General features: G+C 46.7%; 2 protein-coding genes across 3 annotated transcripts in view; one reads left to right on the top strand and one right to left on the bottom strand.

Annotated features, from left to right (window-relative positions):
- Positions 1-10,017, top strand: part of CENPS (centromere protein S) — a 29,848-nt gene extending 19,831 nt beyond the window's left edge. Inside the window, exon 6 of the mRNA XM_069740694.1 lies at positions 9,042-10,017. The gene's annotated coding sequence lies outside the window, so the exon portion shown is untranslated. The remainder of the gene's footprint in view (positions 1-9,041) is intronic.
- Positions 10,018-15,784: 5,767 nt separating this feature from the next.
- On the bottom strand, positions 15,785-23,474 carry DFFA (DNA fragmentation factor subunit alpha). Of its 2 annotated transcripts, none has more exons than XM_069742527.1 (6): positions 23,318-23,474; positions 22,918-23,076; positions 19,585-19,730; positions 18,807-18,975; positions 18,576-18,712; positions 15,785-17,554 (listed from the first exon to the last, which is right to left on the bottom strand). In XM_069742527.1, exons 1-6 carry the CDS (start codon positions 23,457-23,459, stop codon positions 17,291-17,293), a joined length of 1,017 nt encoding a protein of 338 aa, XP_069598628.1. In that variant the 5' UTR covers positions 23,460-23,474; the 3' UTR covers positions 15,785-17,290. The 2 variants fall into 2 exon arrangements, with proteins under 2 accessions (XP_069598628.1, XP_069598629.1); XM_069742528.1 differs by having other exon boundaries at positions 18,813-18,975.
- Positions 23,475-23,635: the final 161 nt, after the last annotated feature.

The raw sequence follows: 23,635 nt of genomic DNA, 5'->3' as shown, positions 1-23,635 counted from the left end.
GCAGCTGACATGGCACCCCACACCATCACTGACTGTGGGGACTTGACACTGGACTTCAGGCATTTTGGCATTTCCTTCTCCCCAGTCTTCCTCCAGACTCTGGCACCTTGATTTCCGAATGACATGCAAAATTTGCTTTCATCAGAAAAAAGTACTTGGGACCACTTAGCAACAGTCCAGTGCTGCTTCTCTGTAGCCCAGGTCAGGCGCCTCTGCCGCTGTTTATGGTTCAAAAGTGGCTTTACCTGGGGAATGCGGCACCTGTAGCCCATTTCCTGCACACGCCTGTGCACGGTGGCTCTGGATGTTTCCACACCAGACTCAGTCCACTGCTTCCTCAGGTTCCCCAAGGTCTGGAATCGGTCCTTCTCCACAATCTTCCTCAGGGTCCGGTCTCCTCTTCTCGTTGTACAGCGTTTTCTGCCACATTGTTTCCTTCCAACAGACTTACCATTGAGGTGCCTTGATACAGCACTCTGGGAACAGCCTATTTGTTGAGAAATTTCTTTCTGGGTCTTACCCTCTTGCTTGAGGGTGTCAATGATGGCCTTCTTGACATCTGTCAGGTCGCTAGTCTTACCCATGATGGGGGTTTTGAGTAATGAACCAGGCAGGGAGTTTATAAAAGCCTCAGGTATCTTTTGCATGTGTTTAGAGTTAATTAGTTGATTCAGAAGATTAGGGTAATAGGTCGTTTAGAGAACCTTTTCTTGATATGCTAATTTATTGAGACAGGTTTTTTGGGTTATCAGGAGTTGTATGCCAAAATCATCAGTATTAAAACAATAAAAGACCTGACAAATTTCAGTTGGTGGATAATGAATCTATAATATATGAAAGTTTAATTGTAATCATTACATTATGGTAAATAATGAAATTTAACACTATATGCTAATTTTTTGAGAAGGACCTGTATATTCTTGTACATAGGAGCAGTATTATAGTAGTTATATTCTTGTACATAGGGGCAGTATTATCTATATATATATATAATTGTCTAAGGGTTTTTCCGTCTGTCTGTCTGTCTGTCTGTCTGTCTGTCCTGGAAATCCCTGCTCACTGATTGGTCGAGGCCGCCAGGCCTCGACCAATCAGCAATGGGCACAGCGACGATGATGTCATAAAGGACGTAGACATCTCACGTTTCTGATTCAGCGACGGGCACAGTATCGACGTAGATGTCATAATGGTTGCCATGGTGACGATGATGTCATAAAGGTTGCCTCGGCCAATCAGCGACGGACACAGTCTGCCGCGAATTCTGGAATCATCATTGTCCATATATTACAGGGACATGCATATTCTAGAATACCCGATGCGTTAGAATCGGGCCACAATCTAGTAGTAGTTATATTCTTGTACATAGGGGCAGTATTATAGTAGTTATATTCTTGTACACAGGAGCAGTATTATAGTAGTTATATTCTTGTACATAGGGGCAGTATTATAGTAGTTATATTCTTGTACACAGGAGCAGTATAGCAGTTATATTCTTGTATATAGGGGCAGTATTATAGTAGTTATATTCTTGTACATAGGAGCAGTGCTATAGCAGTTATATTCTTGTACATAGGGGCAGTACTATAGCAGTTATATTCTTGTACATAGGGGCAGTATTATAGTAGTTATATTCTTGTACATAGGAGCAGTGCTATAGCAGTTATATTCTTGTACATAGGGGCAGTACTATAGCAGTTATATTCTTGTACACAGGAGCAGTATTATAGTAGTTATATTCTTGTACATAGGGGGCAGTATTATCTATATACATAATTGTCTAAGGGGTACTTCCGTCTGTCTGTCCTTCTGTCACGGTTATTCATTCGCTGATTGGTCTCGGCAGCTGCCTGTCATGGCTGCCGCGACCAATCAGTGACGGGCACAGTCCGATTAGTCCCTCCCCTACTCCCCTGCACTCACTGCCCGGCGCCCGCTCCGTAATCGCCTCCACTCACCGCTCACACAGGGTTAATGGCAGCGGTAACGGCCTGCGGTGTAACACACTCCGTTACCGCTGCTATTAACCCAGTGTGTCCCCAACTATTTACTATTGATGCTGCCTATGCAGCATCAATAGTAAAAATATGTCATGTTAAAAATAATTTTAAAAAAAGCAAAAAACCTGCTATACTCGCCCTCCGCCGCCTTTCTCGCTCCTCGCCATACTCCCGGGACCGCTCCATTGCAAGCGGCAGCTTCCGGTCCCGTCCCATGGCTGGTGTGCGACAAGGACCTGCCGTGACGTCAAGGTCATGTGACCGCGACGTCATCATAGGTCCTGCTCACACCAGCCCTGGGACGGGACCAGAAGCTGCCGCTTGCATTGGAGCGGTCCCAGGAACGTGGCGAGGAGCGGGAAAGGCGGCGGATGGTGAGTATAGCAGGACTTCAACGGGCTATAGGTGAGTATATGTTTATTTTTTTTTTAAGTCTCTATACTACGTGGCTGCTGGGCAATATACTACGTGGGCTGTGCAATATACTACGTGGACATGCATATTCTAGAATACCCGATGCGTTAGAATCGGGCCACCATCTAGTCTACTATATAATTGTCTAAGGGTCACTTCCGTCTGTCTGTCTGTCCTGGTTATTCATTCGCTGATTGGTCTTGGCAGCTGCCTGTCATGGCTGCCGCGACCAATCAGCGACGGGCACAGTCTGATTAGTCCCTTCCCTACTCCCCTGCTCTCACTGCCCGGCGCCCGCTCCGTAATCCCGTCCACTCACCGCTCACACAGGGTTAATGGCAGCGGTAACGGCCCGTGGTGTAACGCACTTTGTTACCGCCGCTATTAACCCTGTGTGTCCCCAACTATGTACTATTGATGCTGCCTATGCAGCATCAATAGTAAAAATATGTCATGTTAAAAATAATTAAAAAAAACAAAAAACCTGCTATACTCACCCTCCGCCGCCTTTCCCGCTCCTCGCCACGCTCCCAGGACCGCTCCATTGCAAGCGTCAGCTTCCGGTGCCAGGGCTGGTGTGCGACAAGGACCTGCCGCGACGTCATCACAGGTCCTGCTCACACCAGCCCTGGGACCGGAAGCTGACGCTTGCAATGGAGCGGTCCCGGGAGCGTGGTGAGGAGCGGGAAAGGCGGCGGATGGTGAGTATAGCAGGACTTCAACGGGCCTTCGGAAGGTGAGTATATGTTTATTTTTTTTTTTTTAAGTCTCTATACTACGTGGCTCTGTGCTGTATACTCCGTCGCTGTGCAATATACTCCGTCGCTGTGCAATATACTCCGTCGCTGTGCAATATACTCCGTCGCTGTGCAATATACTCCGTCGCTGTGCAATATACTCCGTCGCTGTGCAATATACTCCGTCGCTGTGCAATATACTCCGTCGCTGTGCAATATACTCCGTCGCTGTGCAATATACTCCGTCGCTGTGCAATATACTCCGTCGCTGTGCAATATACTCCGTCGCTGTGCAATATACTCCGTCGCTGTGCAATATACTCCGTCGCTGTGCAATATACTCCGTCGCTGTGCAATATACTCCGTCGCTGTGCAATATACTCCGTCGCTGTGCAATATACTCCGTCGCTGTGCAATATACTCCGTCGCTGTGCAATATACTCCGTCGCTGTGCAATATACTCCGTCGCTGTGCAATATACTCCGTCGCTGTGCAATATACTCCGTCGCTGGGCAATATACTCTGTGACTGGGCAATATACTCTGTGACTGGGCAATATACTCCGTGGCTGGGCAATATACTCCGTGGCTGGGCAATATACTACGTGGCTGGGCAATATACTACGTGGCTGGGCAATATACTACGTGGCTGGGCAATATACTACGTGGACATGCATATTCTAGAATACCTGATGCGTTAGAATCGGGCCACCATCTAGTAGTAGTTATATTCTTGTACATAGGGGCAGTATTATAGTAGTTATATTCTTGTACATAGGAGCAGTATTATAGTAGTTATATTCTTGTACATAGGGGCAGTATTATAGTAGTTATATTCTTGTACATAGGAAGCAGTGTTATAGTAGTTATATTCTTGTACATAGGGGCAGTATTATAGTAGTTATATTCTTGTACATAGGGGCAGTATTATAGTAGTTATATTCTTGTACATAGGAGCAGTATTATAGTAGTTACATTCTTGTACATAGGGGCAGTATTATAGTAGTTATATTCTTGTACATAGGAAGCAGTGTTATAGTAGTTATATTCTTGTACATAGGGGCGGTATTATAGTAGTTATATTCTTGTACATAGGGGCAGTATTATAGTAGTTACATTCTTGTACATAGGGGCAGTAGTATAGTAGTTATATTCTTGTACATAGGAGCAGTATTATAGTAGTTATATTCTTGTACATAGGAGCAGTATTATAGTAGTTATATTCTTGTACATAGGGGCAGTATTATAGTAGTTATATTCTTGTACGTAGGAAGCAGTGTTATAGTAGTTATATTCTTGTACATAGGGGCAGTATTATAGCAGTTATATTCTTGTACATAGGGGCAGTATTAGTTATATTCTTGTACATAGGAGCAGTATTATAGTAGTTATATTCTTGTACATGGGGACAGTATTATAGTAGTTATATTCTTGTACATGGGAGCAGTATTATAGTAGTTATATTCTTGTACATAGGAGCAGTATTATAGTAGTTATATTCTTGTACATAGGAGCAGTATTATAGTAGTTATATTCTTGTACATAGGGGCGGTATTATAGTAGTTATATTCTTGTACATAGGGGCAGTATTATAGTAGGTATATTCTTGTACATAGGGGCAGTATTATAGTAGTTATATTCTTGTACATAGGAGCAGTATTATAGTAGTTATATTCTTGTACATAGGGGCAGTATTATAGTAGTTATATTCTTGTACATAGGAAGCAGTGTTATAGTAGTTATATTCTTGTACATAGGGGCAGTATTATAGTAGGTATATTCTTGTACATAGGGGCAGTATTATAGTAGTTATATTCTTGTACATAGGAGCAGTATTATAGTAGTTATATTCTTGTACATAGGGGCAGCATTATAGTAGTTATATTCTTGTACATAGGGGCAGTATTATAGTAGTTATATTCTTTTACATAGGAGCAGTATTATAGTAGTTATATTCTTGTACATAGGAGCAGTATTATAGTAGTTATATTCTTGTACATAGGAGCAGTATTATAGTAGTTATATTCTTGTACATAGGGGCAGTATTACAGTAGTTATATTCTTGTACATAGGGGCAGTATTACAGCAGTTATATTCTTGTACATAGGGGCAGTATTATAGTAGTTATATTCTTGTACATAGGGGCAGTATTATAGTAGTTATATTCTTGTACATAGGGGCAGTATTATAGCAGTTATATTCTTGTACATAGGGGCAGTATTAGTTATATTCTTGTACATAGGGGCAGTATTATAGTAGTTATATTCTTGTACATAGGGGCAGTATTATAGTAGTTATATTCTTGTACATAGGAGCAGTATTATAGCAGTTATATTCTTGTACATAGGGGCAGTATTAGTTATATTCTTGTACATAGGGGCAGTATTATAGTAGTTATATTGTTAATGTTGCGTAAAAAAATGGCTGCTTTATTAAGTTCACAATTTTTTTTTTTTTAAAGCTGCGTATCCTGTTTATGGAATAGGGTAGATAATTGGGTAAAATATAAGCTTTTCTGGGCCACTTGTCACATTGAACAAATCAGACCTAGAAGTCAGATCCATTGTGGCCGCCCGGCTGATTTGTGTCCTCACCGCACACGGCGCGGCGGTTTCCAGATAAGTGCCTTTATATGTTTGGCTTAATAAGAAGCTGCATCTAAAGAACAGAAAAATATACAAGAAGGTGAATTGAAAGGAAAATCAATGGTAAAATAAAGTTATGTATGAAAGATGAAATCCTGCCATTGGCTGCGAGTTCAGGCCCGGACACTTAATTAAATCCTCTCCGTTTTACAGGCTCCTATTTCAGAGATTCATTTACTTCTTTTTTTTTTTTTTTGAAAAAGTTCCAGGAAACAGTCCATAAATGTGACCATTAAAGCGGGTTATTACATTAAAATGGTGCGGGGAAGTGCAGCAGCGGAGCCGGCTGTACATTATCTGTCAGGATCTGTCATATTCTTCTGGATCGCCCGCAGACTGATGTGGAGAAGGTTAGGACCCTTATATTTAACGAACCACTGATGTCACGCAGAAATAACGAGGGGGACAGGATAATGAGGCCGCTGATTTGTTCTCTCCGTCCCGTTTAACTAACATCTGTGTAAAAGAAAAAAAAAAAATGGAAAAGAAAATAATTTTATTTTACCATTATCAAATGCCACAGACGTAAATCAGAGCATGGTGCGTGTGCGGGGAGGAGAGAAATGGCCGTTTGTGGGAGATTTAGCTGCGCACGTAGCAAATGTGACGTATTAACCTGCCGAGCTGCTTCTAAATGAAATCGAAGATCAGGCTCATCATCATTTATTCTCTCAATCCAGCCGCAGAATCGGATTTAAAGGGGTGGTCTCACTAAAATGACCCATTTTCTTACGTCCCTTAAAGGGATACAGGCGTCTTCGAGGTAGGGGGATCCCGTGTAATCAGATCCTGACTCTGCGAATTGGCCGTGTTCACACAACTTTTGTTTTTCAGTCCAGACTTGGACTAATGGCAGCCACATGGAAGATTACAGCGCGTGATGTGCTGGCGCAGTTTACAGACGCGAACAGCGCATACAGTGGCACCCGAGGACGAGCGTGCAGAGCTCAGCACTGACCCTACCACATATGCAGCTATGAGAAGGCAGGAAGACATCCAGCAACCGCAATGTAAAGGATAATGACAACATTACTTGTTATTAGCTATTATGACATCAAAAGAGAAAATAAAATAAAACAACACACTCAGCCTACGTGTTTCGAGTAGCGATGAGCTAGCGTGCCCAGGTGAGGTGTTATCTCAGCATGCTCGAGTGCTGATACAGTATCTCTGGCATGGTCTAATACTATGTTCAAATCCCCGCGGCTTCATGTCTCGCGGCTGATCGACAGCTGAAACACATGCAGGGATTGTCTAACAAGCAGGCAGTCCCTGCATGTGTTGTGGCTGTCGATCAGCTGTGAGATATGGAGCCGCGGGGACTTGAACATAGTATTAGACCATGCCAGAGATACTGTATTAGCACTCAAGCATGCTGAGATAACACCTTATCTGAGGTCGCTCGCTCATCATTAGTTTCCAGCACTATAAGACTCTTAATGATAGTGCTATGATTGAAAACGAGTTAACATAGTGTGTTTTCTTGTTTGTCCTTTTTGATATTTCAACTGTTACTTATAAATGATGTTTGTTACTCCTTTCCGGTTGCTGGATGTCTTCCTACCATCATCCTGATCATTTTCACCCTGGAGCCGGTCCATGGTCTCTGCCCGTGATCTCTGTTCGTGGTTTCTGTCCGTGGTCTCTGCCCGTGATCTCTGCCTGTGGTCTCTGCCCGTGGTCTCTGTCCGTGCACCGCACCCTTATTAGATTGACGGTTATCTGGACAGGCTGAGCTGATTTCGGATTTTTCTTTGCCTTTGTTCAGCTTTTACATTCAAGTGGCCGATTATTTTCCACGACCATCTGACCCCAGCCTTAGGTGGTAATAATAATAATAATCTTCATTTATATAGCGGCAACATATTCCGCAGCGCTTTACAGTTTAACAGCTTCAAACACAACAGTCATAAGTAACAACGTTAACAATACAATAAAGTGAAATAAGCCGCCCCTGCTCGTGAGAGCTTACAATCTACAATGAGGTGGGGGAGATACAAAGCACAGGTGCGTATTTACAATGATGTATTTACAATGAGGGTCCGGCCATCTTCAGGGGGTGGGGGATAGATGGAGATAGTGAATGGGCTACACACACAAACATAACATGACTTTGAGTAGTGACCGCCGCTCTGCTAATGATTGAGGTGGGTGAATTCTCTGCACCTAAAGGTGGGCAAACAGAAAGCGGTCTAAGGGCCACATTGTGGGATTGAACTACGTGAAAGGGCCACAATGGGTTGTCTCAAGATTACAATTTTTACTCAGCCACAGGATAGGTGATAAATGTCTGCTTGCTGGGGCTTGTTGCACTGGGCCCCTTATTGATTGTAGAATTGGGGGGTCCCATTCCCTCCATGGAGCCGCAGTCATTTATGCAACGGGAAGCGTGTCCAGATAACCATCAGTTTAATAAGGCTGCGGTGCACGGACAGAGACCACAGACAGAGACCAGGGGCCGAGACCACGGGCAGAGACCACGGACCAAGACTAAGGGCAGAGACCACAGACCAAGACCACGGGCCGAGACCAGGGGCCGAGACCATAGACAAAGACCACGGGCAGAGACCACAGGTAGAGACCAGGGGCCGAGACCATAGAACAAGACCACGGGCAGGGACCACGGACCAAGACTAAGGGCAGAGACCACAGACCAAGACCACGGGCCGATACCATAGACAAAGACCACGGGCAGAGACCACGGACCGAGACCAGGGGCCGAGACCATAGACAAAGACCACGGGCAGAGACCACAGGTAGAGACCAGGGGCCGAGACCATAGACAAAGACCACGGGCAGGGACCAGGGGCCGAGACCATAGACAAAGACCACGGGCAGAGACCACAGGTAGAGACCAGGGGCCGAGACCACAGGCAGAGACCACAGACCAAGACAGGCAGAGACCACGGACCGAGACCATGGACAAAGACCTCGGGCAGAGACCAGGGGCAGAGACCACAGACCGAGACCACAGCTCCTGGGTGAAAATGATCAGGATGACGGCAGTGAGACATCCAGTAATTGTGATGGAAAGGACCATAAAAGAGGCATTATTTGTTATTAAATTATTAATATATCAAAAGGAACAAACAACCCCCCCCCTCCCCCTACTCCTCCGCATTTTCGATCCTAGCGCTGTGACTAAGAGCCTCAGTGCTCGAATCTCGCAGGCGCAGTCCCGGATCATGAAGTCGGCAGGTTCCTTTTAAATCAAAGTTGTGTAATCTCCTCGTGTCTTATTTTCTGCAGGATGTGGATGAAGTGAAGAGGAGAAACCTTCTGAATGTCCTGGCTGCCATATTTGACTGGCAGATACCAGAGAGCGACGCCGAGATAAACATGGAGGATCCCGAGTTGCCCTTTAGGCCGCAGAGGTCTGTGTATCACCCCCAGCTGGACAGAGAGAAGAACATGTGTAAAAACTTCTTTTGGAAGACATTTTCTGCCTGTTGAGCTCATAACCCCCTTATAAGAAGTCGTGTGTGGGGTGCGCGCCCCGTCCCGTGCATGAAATCATGGTGTCGTGTCATTACAGGAGCCTGATGTCGGCCATTTATGGGTCATGCGGCCTGAGCCTTAAAGGGGTTATCCAGGACTTTACAGTTGTTACCTCCCCATCACATAGGGCATCAATATGATATCGGGGGGTCCTCCACCTGGACACCAGCAACGTACGGGGACGATGCAGCAGCGTACGGGGACGATGCAGCAGCGTACGGGGACGATGCAGCAGCGTACGGGGACGATGCAGCAGCCCTATACATTGCGGAGTGGCCACGACTCATTAGCAGCCACTAAACAGTGGGACTCGGTTGTGGCCCAGATCTCAGCGGATAGATGGGCAACAAAGATCGAACTCCCACCGGACTGACATCAGTTATGTGCTGGAGATAAAGGAGTTATCTGAATCCAAAAACCCCTTTAAGTCCTGGACATCCCTTTTAAGCTATATACTATCTTGATTTTTGTATATATTTGGTCTTCCCAACTAAGTGTGAAGGATGGATTCACCTTAATTGCAGGACGTAGGGTGATAAGTATAACTATATGGCGGTATATATGTATCCAGAAGGACCAGAGAAAGGCAGCTGCCATTTTCAGGACCGCACAGATGATTTTAGTTTTGTTGATTTTTAGTATGAGGTGTCATTCTGTCACAATGTATCTAATGCATATGAAGCATGAATGTACGTGCAAAATAAAAGCATTGTGTGCACAAGTGTTACCGATGAGCACAACCTGCGACTGGACCGGCACTTCGGGCCTGGAATGGAGCATCTGGCGCTGGTAATGCAGCATCTACTTCAGACATAAGCTGCAGTACCAGGCATTACCTATAAACAAGGGGGGTGCTGTTTCCAGAGAGCGGAAAAACATTTTTTTTTTTCTATTTTCGGACAACTCTTTTAGCCACCGTAATTACTCTGTATCCCGGTATTAAAAAATACATAAAACAAATGCAAATTCCAAATGAATAATATCCAACTAACAGATCACGTGCAGTCTACATGGATTTTGTTTTCAGGGCTGTATAGACTACAATAGTATATTATCTTAGTCAGCTACAGAGTTGAAGGTACATGTTTTTTTTTACCTGTTAGCAGCCATTACTGAATGGATTTAATTGTGAAGTCGTATAAAGGTTGAGGTTTGTTCTATTACAAAGCTCCAAATGCCCAGCTGTGTCCCTTCCCATAGCTGTAGTGTTCATTCATAACTGCCACCACTAGGGGGAGCCTACTGCATATTCTAGTTCAATAGGAGCTGTCATTGGTGAGCTCCCCCTGGTGGTGGCTTCAGGAAACCAGAATTGTATTTTTGTTGCATATAACCATAGTGTTTATTCATAATGGCCACCACTAGGGGGAGCCTACTGCATATTCTAGTTCAATAGGAGCTGTCATTGGTGAGCTCCCCCTGGTGGTGGCTGCAGGAAACCAGAATTGTATTCTTTTGTTATCGAGAGGCATGGGAAGTCAAGCTCTGTGAAAAAAAAAAAAATAAAGCTCTCACCCTCTAAACTTATACTCTAAACTTAATTTTCACAGATTTTTTGGACCTAAAGATGAAACAATAGGCACTTTTTAAGTTTTAATGTTAGTGTGTGCCCCAATAATGGAGGGGAGGGGGGCTCTGATTTGGTATAGGGCTTTGCACCGTCGTCATAAAGCCATTACGTAAAGCGCTGACCCCAAGGACACGCATGTAAGTGCCACTGTGTTTAATGCTGCAAAAAACCCCGTCCATATCGGCTTTCAGATCCATATTTTAGCTGATTTAAATCATCAGACGACTGTCCCTCAAAAAAAATCAATAGATATGAAGTAATTAAACATTTTACATTATAATCTGCAGATCGGAACACCGGAATGAATCACGCTCGGAGGGTAATTCATGCGCAGCTCCACCTCCAACCTCACTTTGTAAAATTGATTAACGAAACATTTGCAACTCCGCGCTTAAATCTCCGGCAATGTTTCACTGTAGAAAGTGAATTATATTCTGTAGGGGTTAATTCCTCCCGGTTTTGCTGCCTTCAGCAGTTTCAATAACATCCTATAGAAATAAAGGTAAACTCTCGCAGCTTGTATAATGTTTGAATCATGTTTCCTGGCCAAGCAATTTGCTTCACTTTTCATTAAGCCATAAATCAGTTTTATTATCAATGAACACGTTGTAATTCTCCAGTCGGGGCTGGCGGATATGGTCGGGTTACCATAAAGTAACAATGCCCTTTTCTGATACAGAGGAAGTCAAAAAAATCTCTGCCGCCGCGTCTTAACACCGTATCGTTTTCATTATATATTGTTAGAATCGTCCGAGATTTTTTTTTTTTTCCGATAAGAGTCCAAATCACCTGCGGGGACAAAGGACTAGGTTATAATTCCGCTTGTTGCAGACAACACTAGGGGGAGCTCAGGAGCTGATCTATACATTGAATTAAAGGGGTAGTCTCACATTTGGAGGATATGGGATCACTTCACAATCGCTGGAGGTCCGACCTCTGGGACCCCCACCCATTCTGAGGAGCCCACGTGAATGGAGCAATGGTCGATCATGCGCACGGTCGCTCCATTCATTTGTAATGGAGATATGCACTCGTCTTGTGTCCGTCACTCCCATGAGAATGAATGGAGCAGAGGTGTCTGTAATCGACCACTGCTCCATTCACGTGGACTTTTCGGAGCCCTGCTTTTCAGGATCAGTGGGGGTCCAGGAATTGGACCCTCGGTGAATGGGAAATTATCCCCTATCCAATCAAAAAGTATGCATATCCTTTTAAAGGGCTGTTCTCCTTTAAGAAAAGTGGTAGCCTAACGCTTCTATACCTGTAAATAGAGCAGGTCCTCATCCTTGTCCGGTCCGACACCGGATCTGCACCGCTGCTGCTGCTCCAGTCTCAGTCCTTTGGCTGCAGAAGTGACATCATACCAACAGTGCATATCACCGCTGCAGCCAATCACTGAGCTCAGCGGCTTTTGCCATCTACATCAGTTTAGTGATGGGCAATTTAGTGGTGACATCAACGCCGCAGCCAAAACAGACAAGAGGGTCTGACACTCGCCCCCGGCCCTCCGATAAGTTATCAGCTACGATGGTACCTGGCTGTACACAGTATACGGAGCAGGACGTCACAGCGCTGTATACTATTCGGAGGCCATTGCCGAGAACTGAGGGGGTGTTAGACTCCCACCAATCTGATAGGTGGGGGACATGGACAACCCCTTTGTACATTGATGACCTGTCCTTAGGATGGTACTAAGAAGGGAGACAGCAAAAGTCGTCCCAAACAATTGTACTAAAATCCAAAGTGAAACATTTCATCCACAGAAAAGGCCAGGTGCTGAACACAAAAGGTGCATAGAACTGGGGCCCACTGACGTATAGAGGCCATATTAACGGGGGACAGGGTTGATACCTACCCAATATCTATGGCGGGTTTTGTCTTTGTGATAATTTGCAATGGGCCAAGTAGCAGTTTTTCTGAAAGAACAGGGGACCCTCCTTTTTAATGAGGACCCTCCGAGTAGCAACGAGAGACACAAGGTTTCTTTAGAGCATTTATTGGCATCAAAGATCACTTATCCTTGTATAATACAAGTGACGTAAAAAAAGCGACAGCGGAACACCAATAACATGGAGAGAGGGAATGCGGAGGATCCCACACCACAGATCAATATATAGATCCCATAGTCCTAAATTCAAGGTGACCTGGTGAAGAACAATCACTTTAATGGGGCTGGGCACACGGCCATATTACCGGATTATTGTCAGCCTATGGGGCCGGGCACACGGCCATATTACCAGATTATTGTCAGCCTATGGGGCCGGGCACACGGCCATATTACCGGATTGTCAGCCTATGGGGCCGGGCGCACGGCCATATTATCGGATTATTGTCAGCCTATGGGGCCGGGCACACGGCCATATTACCAGATTATTGTCAGCCTATGGGGCCGGGCACACGGCCATATTACCAGATTATTGTCAGCCTATGGGGCCGGGCACACGGCCATATTACCGGATTGTCAGCCTATGGGGCCGGGCGCACGGCCATATTATCGGATTATTGTCGGCCTATGGGGCCGGGCACACGGCCATATTACCGGATTATTGTCAGCCTATGGGGCCGGGCACACGGCCATATTATCGGATTATTGTCAGCCTATGGGGCCGGGCACACGGCCATATTATCGGATTATTGTCAGCCTATGGGGCCGGGCACACGGCCATATTATCGGATTATTTTCAGCCTATGGGGCCGGGCACACGGTCATATTACCAGATTATTTGTCAGCCTATGGGGCCGGGAACACGGCCATATTATCGGATTATTGTCAGCCTATGGGGCCGGGCACACGGCCATATTATCGGATTATTGTCAGCCTATGGGGCTGGGCACACGGTCATATTACCAGATTATTTGTCAGCCTATGGGGCCGGGCACACGGCCATATTATCAGATTATTGTCAGCCTATGGGGCCGGGCACACGGCCATATTATCGGATTATTGTCAGCCTATGGGGCCGGGCACACGGCCATATTATCGGATTATTTTCAGCCTATGGGGCCGGGCACACGGTCATATTACCAGATTATTTGTCAGCCTATGGGGCCGGGAACACGGCCATATTATCGGATTATTGTCAGCCTATGGGGCCGGGCACACGGCCATATTATCGGATTATTGTCAGCCTATGGGGCCGGGCACACGGCCATATTACCAGATTATTTGTCAGCCTATGGGGCCGGGCACACGGCCATATTATCAGATTATTGTCAGCCTATGGGGCCGTGCACACGGCCATATTACCGGATTATTGTCAGCCTATGGGGCCGGGCACACGGTCATATTACCGGATTATTGTCAGCCTATGGGGCCGGGCACACGGCCATATTACCGGATTATTGTCAGCCTATGGGGCCGGGCACACGGCCATATTACCGGATTGTCAGCCTATGGGGCCGGGCACACGGCCATATTACCGGATTATTGTCAGCCTATGGGGCCGGGAACACGGCCGATCTTTTCCTCGGACTGCACTCACATGACAATCAGTCCAGTTCGATTTCCACATTCTTAGAAAATGAAGAAAGTTTTTTCTCCATCTTCTCCTTATCTGAGAGAATCGGAGCCCACTATGATCAGAGTGTGATCAGAATTGATCCGATTTTGTCAGATGAGAAAAAAAAAAAATGTGCTCATCTGCAACGGGCCTAAAATGAAGAAAGTTATCCCACTACTACAGGAAAGCAACACAAAGCTGCTGCTGCAAAACTTAAAGTGGTTAGAATTGAAAAAAAAGACGTTAATACTTACGGTAAGTTCATGTTAAAATATCAAGAAGAAATAGTGGACACAAAGTAAAATTATACAGAACATGATTATAGAAGATTTATTAGTATAATAGGTCTTATAAAATATACATCGCAATCCACAGGATAAATGTACAGTCAGATCAATGCGGGTCCAACACTGCATCTCCCACTAATCACGAGAAAAGGGTTGTCACAAAAATATCTATCACCTACCCAGAAAATAGCTGAGGATCCGGCTGCTGTGACCCCCAGTACGGGCGTCCCAAATTCACTGCGAGTGGAGCGGCAATGATCATGTGCGACCACCGCTCTACTCACTGTACACAGAAGTGGTGGTCGCACATGCTCAGTACAGCTCCAGAGAAAGTTGGGACGTTCGCTCTTAGGATCAGTACGGGGGGCTACAGCAGCTGGACCCCAGCAACAATACAGTACGTTTATCTATTTTATGGATAACTGATAAATGTTAAACTAAAGTAACGAGCCGGAACATAAGTTGGTATATTTAATCCTACACATATACCAACTTACATTCCGGCTCATTTCTTTGGTTTTCCTGTATTTTTTTTTGTTCTCTGTACAGACCTCTTTTTGAGAACAGTCGGACCCGAGTCCTGCTCTGCCCTTCTCCATATTGAGGTCGGCTGACACAAGGTAAGGTTGTGATACTAGACACAGGATGGACCGTCCTGATCGGGTACACCTTGTCGCGGTGGGATGGGTTTACAATTTTTTTTAATCAAAATAACTACGCCCCCTATGTTATTTCCATATACTATTACTTATTACAGAGTATTTGCTCATTTTGTTTTTATTTTCTTGGGTTTTGATTAATGTAGTTTATGAAAAAAACCTCTTTAACCCCTGGCTGACCAGGCATACATTAAAATATATATATTTTAGATACTTGCACTTTTCAACAGCCATGACTTTTTATTTTTCCACTTACATAGGAAAGTGAGTTTTTTTTTTTTTTTGCAGGGTGAATTGTAGTTTTCAATTACATAATTCCCGATCATATAATGTACTGAGAAAAAGAAAACCTTTAAAAGTCTTTTTTGGGTGCAATAGAAATAAGTTTTATGTTCACTGTTACTGCATTTGTGTGTAATTAGCAATTGTGCTAATTACTTACTTTTATTATTTGAAAGAACAAATTCTAAGAAGCCGATAGAAAACCAAATATGTTTATTCCAAGATGAAAACCCGAGTTATATCCACCTGTAAAATACCAATGAAATCACACAAAATAATACTGAAGACAGAAATACCCGCAGGGTCACCAAGCGCAGCATTCCCCCGATGTAACTCCCTGGAAACCATAATTATACCCCAGATTAGTGATGATGTCATCGCCAGCTGTGACATCATCACTTCAGCAGAACGTTCTCTACAGGAAAGATTTTTTTTTTTTTTTTTTTTACCTTTCACCAATGATTTGCAATGGCCACTGGAAAAAGACTTATCACAGCTATAGGAAGAGATGAGAAGACTTTCTCAAGAGTTTAGACTCCAGTCTTAGACCTATAAGCCCCTTTGGTTAAGGTGGCCCCCGGAATCAGAAAATAAAATCTATAGCAGCCCCAGGTTTTCATCTTTTTGCCCCTTTTCCACTGGTTGGTGCAAAAAGTGACAAGATTTTGCGTCACCTCAAGACAAAATGTGATTTTTTTTTGTCGCCAGTTTTCTGACGTCTCGCCCTCCGAGCCGCTGTGATATGTTGCCTAACCAGGGAGTGTCTCGCCCAGCCTTTACTTTTTCAGACTTTACACATGATTTATTTTTCTTCTCCCCAGGGACAAATTTTGCCTTTCGGCTCTTGATGCACTTAAGAAAAATAAAAATAAACCTAAGAGACGTTCAGACCAACAAAGGTAAGAAAAAGTGCAAATAGTGCGAAATTCTTATTGAGACTGACATAATCAGAGAAGAGGCAGTGGCCATACCGCCATCCTCTCCACCCACGGTGGCCGGGTATCTCACGGTCAGATGGCATCGAGAGCAGGGGTAATACAAGGTAACCAGAAGATTATGGAGAGGCTCATCACGGTCCAAGGACTAACGCACAGGCCTTTCTCAAGAGGAGATACAAAGCGTATATGGCGCATGCAGTATGGAGAGGCGCATGGAAGCAGAACGCATGAAAAACGTACCCGGATGTGTGAAACACTCAAAAGTTTCCTAAAAGTCATAGAAATGCAGATACTGAAAATAGCAGGAGGTGGTCAACGCGTCCCTCCGAGGAAAGTATAGGTGCTAAGAGTGCGTCCTATAGGAGTGGCTACCCTTAGCGGCAGTGAGTTTTGCAGCAGTTCCAAACATTTTTCAGGTCATCTGCATTTCGTGCTTTATGATTTTTATGTTACTTTTGAGAGTTTTTAGCAAGTTTCCTGCTGATTTTGTACAATGCTAGGAGCCGATAATCTGCTACGTAAACGTTTCAGGCTACAGCATTTTTCCGGGGACTATTCCGGGGTTTATTTGCGTGCACTCTGCCTCTAACGCCTCGCCTGTGTACTAGATTTCTCGTGTTATATTGTGTCATCTATGCTTTCTCTGAATCCTGAACACAGGGATATATACGAGTCCGTTACATTATGTTACACCTTCTTATTTCTCCATCTGACCAGGGGACCTGTGAGACGGTTCTGCCCCGCAGCCACCCGACAGACATGATTTAAGGTGATGAGCTGCAGTGGGCGGTCACAGGACACAGCACTTTGGGGGACTCTGTCTCTGCGCGGGCTTCTGGGCACCCCCTCTTCATGGACTCTGCTTTGTGTTTGTTGTGCTGCGATGCACTTGACAAGGCGTGCATGTAGTGCACTTTCTGGTAGCGCTTCGTTAGCTCTTCTTCGCATTCATGCTGCAGTCGCCGCACGCGTTTTGTATCCCAGTTTAAGTCCGCAGACAATGCATCAAGATTCTGTTTCTGTACATCCTGGAAACATGGAGGCAAAATTACAGACATTATATTGACAGCAGGAATTTTACACAGTGCGGTAATAGCTCCCGTCAATTAACTGCGCGCTCCAATAAATGCACAACTACAACTCTCAGCATGGTGGGGTAACATACAGTAATACAATAGAGCCACCAATCGCGGATCCCACCCAACTTCTGAATGGCAGATATGCCGCCGTACATCTCCAATTCCTAAATGTACTATTCAAGTTTTGTTTATTCCTCAAATGAGTTCTTACATAATTAAGAGGGATATTCCCATCTCATAAAGTGATGGCATTACTCAAAGATATGCAGTCGCTCTATGATCGATCGAGGTTCAATTCCGAGACCCCACTGATCCGAAGCAAAATGGCAGAACTGAAACATCGCAGCTACATACATTACTGGGTACTACAGCTCAGCTCCCAATCACTTCAATAGGCTCTGAGCTGAAGAACGGGCAATATATGCAGCCGTTATGTTCCTGCTACGATGCACCATGTACATCCGGCCGCCGTGGGACCTGCAAACAGCTGATCAGTGAGGGTGGTGGGTGCTGGACCTCTTTCAGTCAGACACTGATGACCAGGCGTTAATATCCTGGACAAACCCTTAATATCCTGGACAATCCCTTTTAGGAGCTACTAACATAACGCCCCCTGATAAAGCAAGGGCGAAACGTACGTTGGTGCACCAGGACAACACCAGTCTATTGGATATACAATTTATGTTTCTGTTATTTCCTTGCACATAAGGCGCACCATACTAGCTGTTTAGACATGCCAGAATCTTGCCCTATGTAGTATATATATTTTTGCCATTGAGGCTTTTGGGCATCTTCAAATAATAGATTTCAGCAAATAGACTGTTGACGATTTAATCCCAGCGATATTAGGTATAAATATGTAAATATATTGTGTGATTTATAAATACTAGAGATTATAAGCACAGATTGGCTCTTTTGGTGATGGTCCCTTTCTGGTGATGGCACCTGATGACGCGGGATCCGTACTCACTTCCAGCTGCTGATTGGATAAGCTGAGTTGTGGCGACGTCTTCTCCCTCAGTACATTGATCACGTGGCTCGGGAGCTGGGTCTTCGGTTCTTCCAGTGCAGGCGCCTTGGAATCAGTGTCATCCACATTGGCTTTCTCTACAATATAAGAATAGAACATTTATCAATATAGTTTGATAGGAACGAATTGTAAAAACACAAATGTCTGGTTCCTTTAGATCGCTGCCCGTACCCGAACCTTTATTCATAGCCTTTAAATAGAGCTGCAGCAGCTCCTTACACTCCCGCTCTTCTGCCCTGCGGTCCAGCAGGTTCTGCAGAGTATCCTGCAGCATGGCCGCCTGCCTGTCCGTTATTGCCATCTCCTTACAAAGCTCCTCAGTCTGAACGTCGATAAGAGCCTTAAAAGAGGAAGAAAGATCTGACATTAGGTTTCTGGCTGCCGGCGACCACCACTAGGGGGAGCATAATGAATGCATTGGATCCACATGTGCCGGGACCCCCCTAGTGGTGGCACCAGGATTATTTAAAGCCTCTGCATACGGGGTTGCAAATTATTAGCACTGAAAAAAAATAAGCAAATAATTTGCAGCCGTGTGCGGATGCAAATTATTTGCTTATTTTTGCAGTGCACTTGCAAAAAATATTCTGCATGGGTAAGTTTTACCGTGGAACTGATGCAGACTTTATCTGTGCATTGCAAGGGTGAAGTCTGCATCGAGCAATAAACACTCAGTGTTGTGGCCCCGAATGGTTCAGTTTCCTGCGATGCAGCCGGGTACTGGGAGTACAACCCCCACTGTTGTCATACTGGTTACTGATAATTCCTGAACACCTCTCTGCTCTTGTAATGAGAAGACACTTGTGGCCACACAGGATTACACAGGATTACACGGGATTACAAAATCAGCCACAATTACAATTCAGACAAACGTATCAGACGGAAACAACAAATGTGACGACAATTAGCAATGCTGTTTGATGTGACGGAGGAGGCAGAAGAATCTTACCTGATAGTCAGAGTCTGAGAACAGAACGATGGTGGCCAGGTTTTGTTTCAGTTCTGCCGCCAATAATTTCCACTTCGGACGCTCAATAATACTGTCCACATCATCCAACTCCTCCGACTCCTGAGCCATCCACATGGTGCCGCCATCTAAGAGAAAGGATTGGGATGGTGGGTGCTCGGTGCCCCTCACAAGAGACTGTGGCGCTAATGAGAGGCATCGATCACACAGAACTGCTGCGCTAATCAGAGGCACCGCTCACACAGAACTGCTGCTCTAATCAGAGGCACCGCTCACACACAGAACTGCTGCGCTAATCAGAGGCACTGATCACACAGAACTGCTGCTCTAATCAGAGGCACCGCTCATACAGAACTGCTGCTCTAATCAGAGGCACCGATCGCACACACAACTGCTGCGCTAATCAGAGGCACCGATCACACACAGAACTGCTGCGCTAATCAGAGGCACCGATCACACACAGAACTGCTGCACTAATCAGAGGCACCGATCACACACAGAACTGCTGCGCTAATTAGAGGCACCGATCACTCACAGAACTGCTGCTCTAATCAGAGGCACCGATCACACAAGGACTGTGCTAATTAGAGGCACCAATCACACACAGAACTGCTGCGCTAATCAGAGGCACCAATCACACACAGGACTGCGCTAATTAGAGGCACCGATCACTCACAGAACGGCTGGATTCTGGTACATTTATTTTTCATCGGTATTTTGCTGGAAACCACAACATACAATATCTACTGAAATACTCTGTGCCACTGCATCTGTCAGTATAACTTTCAAACTAGTTTTTTTCTTTTACAAAAAAAAAAAAAAAGCTTAAAAAGGGGCCTCAGCGGGGGTCCATCCTGTGAGACTCCCACCAATCCCGAGACTGCAAACACAACGGCTCCTCTGCTATTCCCTATCCATGTGAATAGTGACGCCGTGTCCTTACTAATTTTTTTTTTTTTTACCACTTCATCATTTTTAAGATTTCTGCTTGTTGTCAGTGAACGGATGTTCACAGATGAAGGTTCGTCACTATTCTATCCAATCTACAGAATGATTTGCAGCCTAAATCCAGGAGCAGCGCTCGCTCCTTTCCTCTTCATAGTTTCTGGCAAGTAACATGTATCAGTCAGGAACGGTGGATCTCTTCTCTGGATACTTTTGTATTACATAGTTACATTGGTTGAAAAAATACCAAGTCCAACCTTTCTCCACCAATTATACATTTGTCACTAATTTAGCTATAACCCACAATATTATGTAATAGACAAAATCTCCCAGCTCTTTTTTTAGAAGCTGTTATAGTGTCGGCCATTACTACCTCCTATGGTTGGCATGCCACATGACTGCTCTAACTGTAGAGAACCCTTTCCTATTTACTCTGCCCCCTGGTCCTTAGTATGGTGTTTGGAAGGAATAAGTCATGTGCACTGACCACACATATATTTAAATCATTTTTCTAAGCTAAACAAGCCCAACGGTTCCAATCTTTCCTCATACGAGCGGCCTCCATCCCTTATAATAATCTAGTACTAATCTAGTTGCCGCAACTCTAACTTCTGAATGTCCTTTTTTACACGTGAAGCCCAAACTGGATCCCATATTTTAGATATTGCCTAACAAGTGATTTATAAAGGGGTAAAAACCATTAGGCCAGTGCAGGTATAACTAGAATAGCCACTGAGCCATGAAAGATCTTGAAGATGTTGAGAAACTTTAATTTGCTGTGCTGGCCACTGCCCGGCTAGTAGCGGAGATACCAGAAGGACGGCAGTAACTCCGGTCTCCTAATAGAGCAGGTGTTTCTATGACAGCGCCCTGTAGGGTGCACCCTCCACGCGGAGTGACGGCCACACTCCCTCCCCGCGGCGCGACGGCCACACTCCCTCCCCGCGGCGGCCACACTCCCTACCCGCGGCGCGACGGCCACACTCCCTACCCGCGGAGCGACGGCCACACTCCCTCCCCGCGGCGCGACGGCCACACTCCCTCCCCGCGGCGCGACGGCCACACTCCCTCCCCGCGGAGCGACGGCCACACTCCCTACCCGCGGCGCGACGGCCACACTCCCTCCCCGCGGCGGCCACACTCCCTCCCCGCGGCGCGACGGCCACACTCCCTCCCCGCGGCGCGACGGCCACACTCCCTCCCCGCGGCGCGACGGCCACACTCCCTCCCCGCGGAGCGACGGCCACACTCCCTACCCGCGGCGCGACGGCCACACTCCCTCCCCGCGACGGCCACACTCCCTCCCCGCGGAGCGACGGCCACACTCCCTACCCGCGGCGCGACGGCCACACTCCCTACCCGCGGCGCGACGGCCACACTCCCTACCCGCGGCGCGACGGCCACACTCCCTACCCGCGGAGCGACGGCCACACTCCCTACCCGCGGCGCGACGGTCACACTCCCTACCCGCGGCGCGACGGCCACACTCCCTCCCCGCGGAGCGACGGCCACACTCCCTCCCCGCGGAGCGACGGCCACACTCCCTACCCGCGGCGCGACGGCCACACTCCCTACCCGCGGAGCGACGGCCACACTCCCTACCCGCGGCGCGACGGCCACACTCCCTACCCGCGGAGCGACGGCCACACTCCCTCCCCGCGGAGCGACGGCCACACTCCCTACCCGCGGCGCGACGGCCACACTCCCTACCCGCGGCGCGACGGCCACACTCCCTCCCCGCGGCGCGACGGCCACACTCCCTCCCCGCGGCGCGACGGCCACACTCCCTACCCGCGGAGCGACGGCCACACTCCCTCCCCGCGGAGCGACGGCCACACTCCCTACCCGCGGCGCGACGGCCACACTCCCTCCCCGCGGAGCGACGGCCACACTCCCTCCCCGCGGAGCGACGGCCACACTCCCTACCCGCGGCGCGACGGCCACACTCCCTACCCGCGGCGCGACGGCCACACTCCCTACCCGCGGAGCGACGGCCACACTCCCTCCACGCGGAGCGACGGCCACACTCCCTCCACGCGGAGCGACGGCCACACTCCCCCCTTCTTGCTTGGGGGGGGGGGGGAGGTCAGTGGCAGCACTTCAGAGAGTTTTTACAGGGTAAAACAACAAAATTACATAACAGTTTGGATACACAACTATTATTACATGATCCATGAGTATATTGCTCCGCGCGGACCCCGCTTCTCCATGCACAGCCCTCTCCTCACCACTACAGATCACTTTTGCCTCCTGAAACCCTCTGTGCTGCTGCTCCCTCTACATCAGAATATTATTGATATCGCCATGCGCCTCCTCTCTCGCGCTGCACCTTCCATGGGGGGTGGCGGCTTTATAGCGCCCACCACTTACCTATCTGGCATGGCGACCATTTCTGGTTTCCGGTGAGCAGAATGAACTCCGTATTCTCAGGTAAGCAGAGGAAGTAGTCCTGATCCTCCACGATCGTCCCATCCTCCGCCAGGACCAGGGTGACCGAGGCCTTGGGGTCCACGTTCAGCTGCTTCACGGCTAATAAAGACACATGGGGGGATCAATGCAAAATACAGAGTTATCATTAATGTAATCTCCCCAAACTGCTGCAAAACTACCATTCTCACCCGCCAGGGCATGCTGGGAGTTGTAGTTTTGCAGCAGCTAAAGAGGGAATAGTAGAACACAAGCAACATCAAAAACAGACACTTTAGGATGTGTGCTAGGGACCCGCGTTGCACGCTGGGGCTTGTAGTTCTCCGGCGGAGGCCGCACTCACCTTTCTTACTTAGCTCCTTCAGGGAGGAGGCCGCGACCCCGAACTTTTCTTTTGCCCCCTTCACTCTGACCAAGAAACGCTTCATGTCTGCACAGCGGCCACACAAAGGAACCCCGCCCCCTACTGGCAGCCACTTCCGCATTCCCGGCCGCAAGGCACGACGGGAGTGGTAGTTCTAAGTAGACGTTAACCCATTCACTGACAAACAGAAATTAGACTTGTAGAATGAGGGTGTTTGGGTATTTTTCTATTGTCCTGGGGAGAACTACAAGTCACAGCAAGTCATTACAGAGAAAACAATCATCCGCAGTAATCACA

Source organism: Ranitomeya imitator, chromosome 10 (genome assembly GCF_032444005.1).
Source record: "Ranitomeya imitator isolate aRanImi1 chromosome 10, aRanImi1.pri, whole genome shotgun sequence".
NCBI classification, from domain to species: Eukaryota; Metazoa; Chordata; class Amphibia; order Anura; family Dendrobatidae; genus Ranitomeya; species Ranitomeya imitator.
This window is presented reverse-complemented; position numbering and strand designations above follow the sequence as displayed.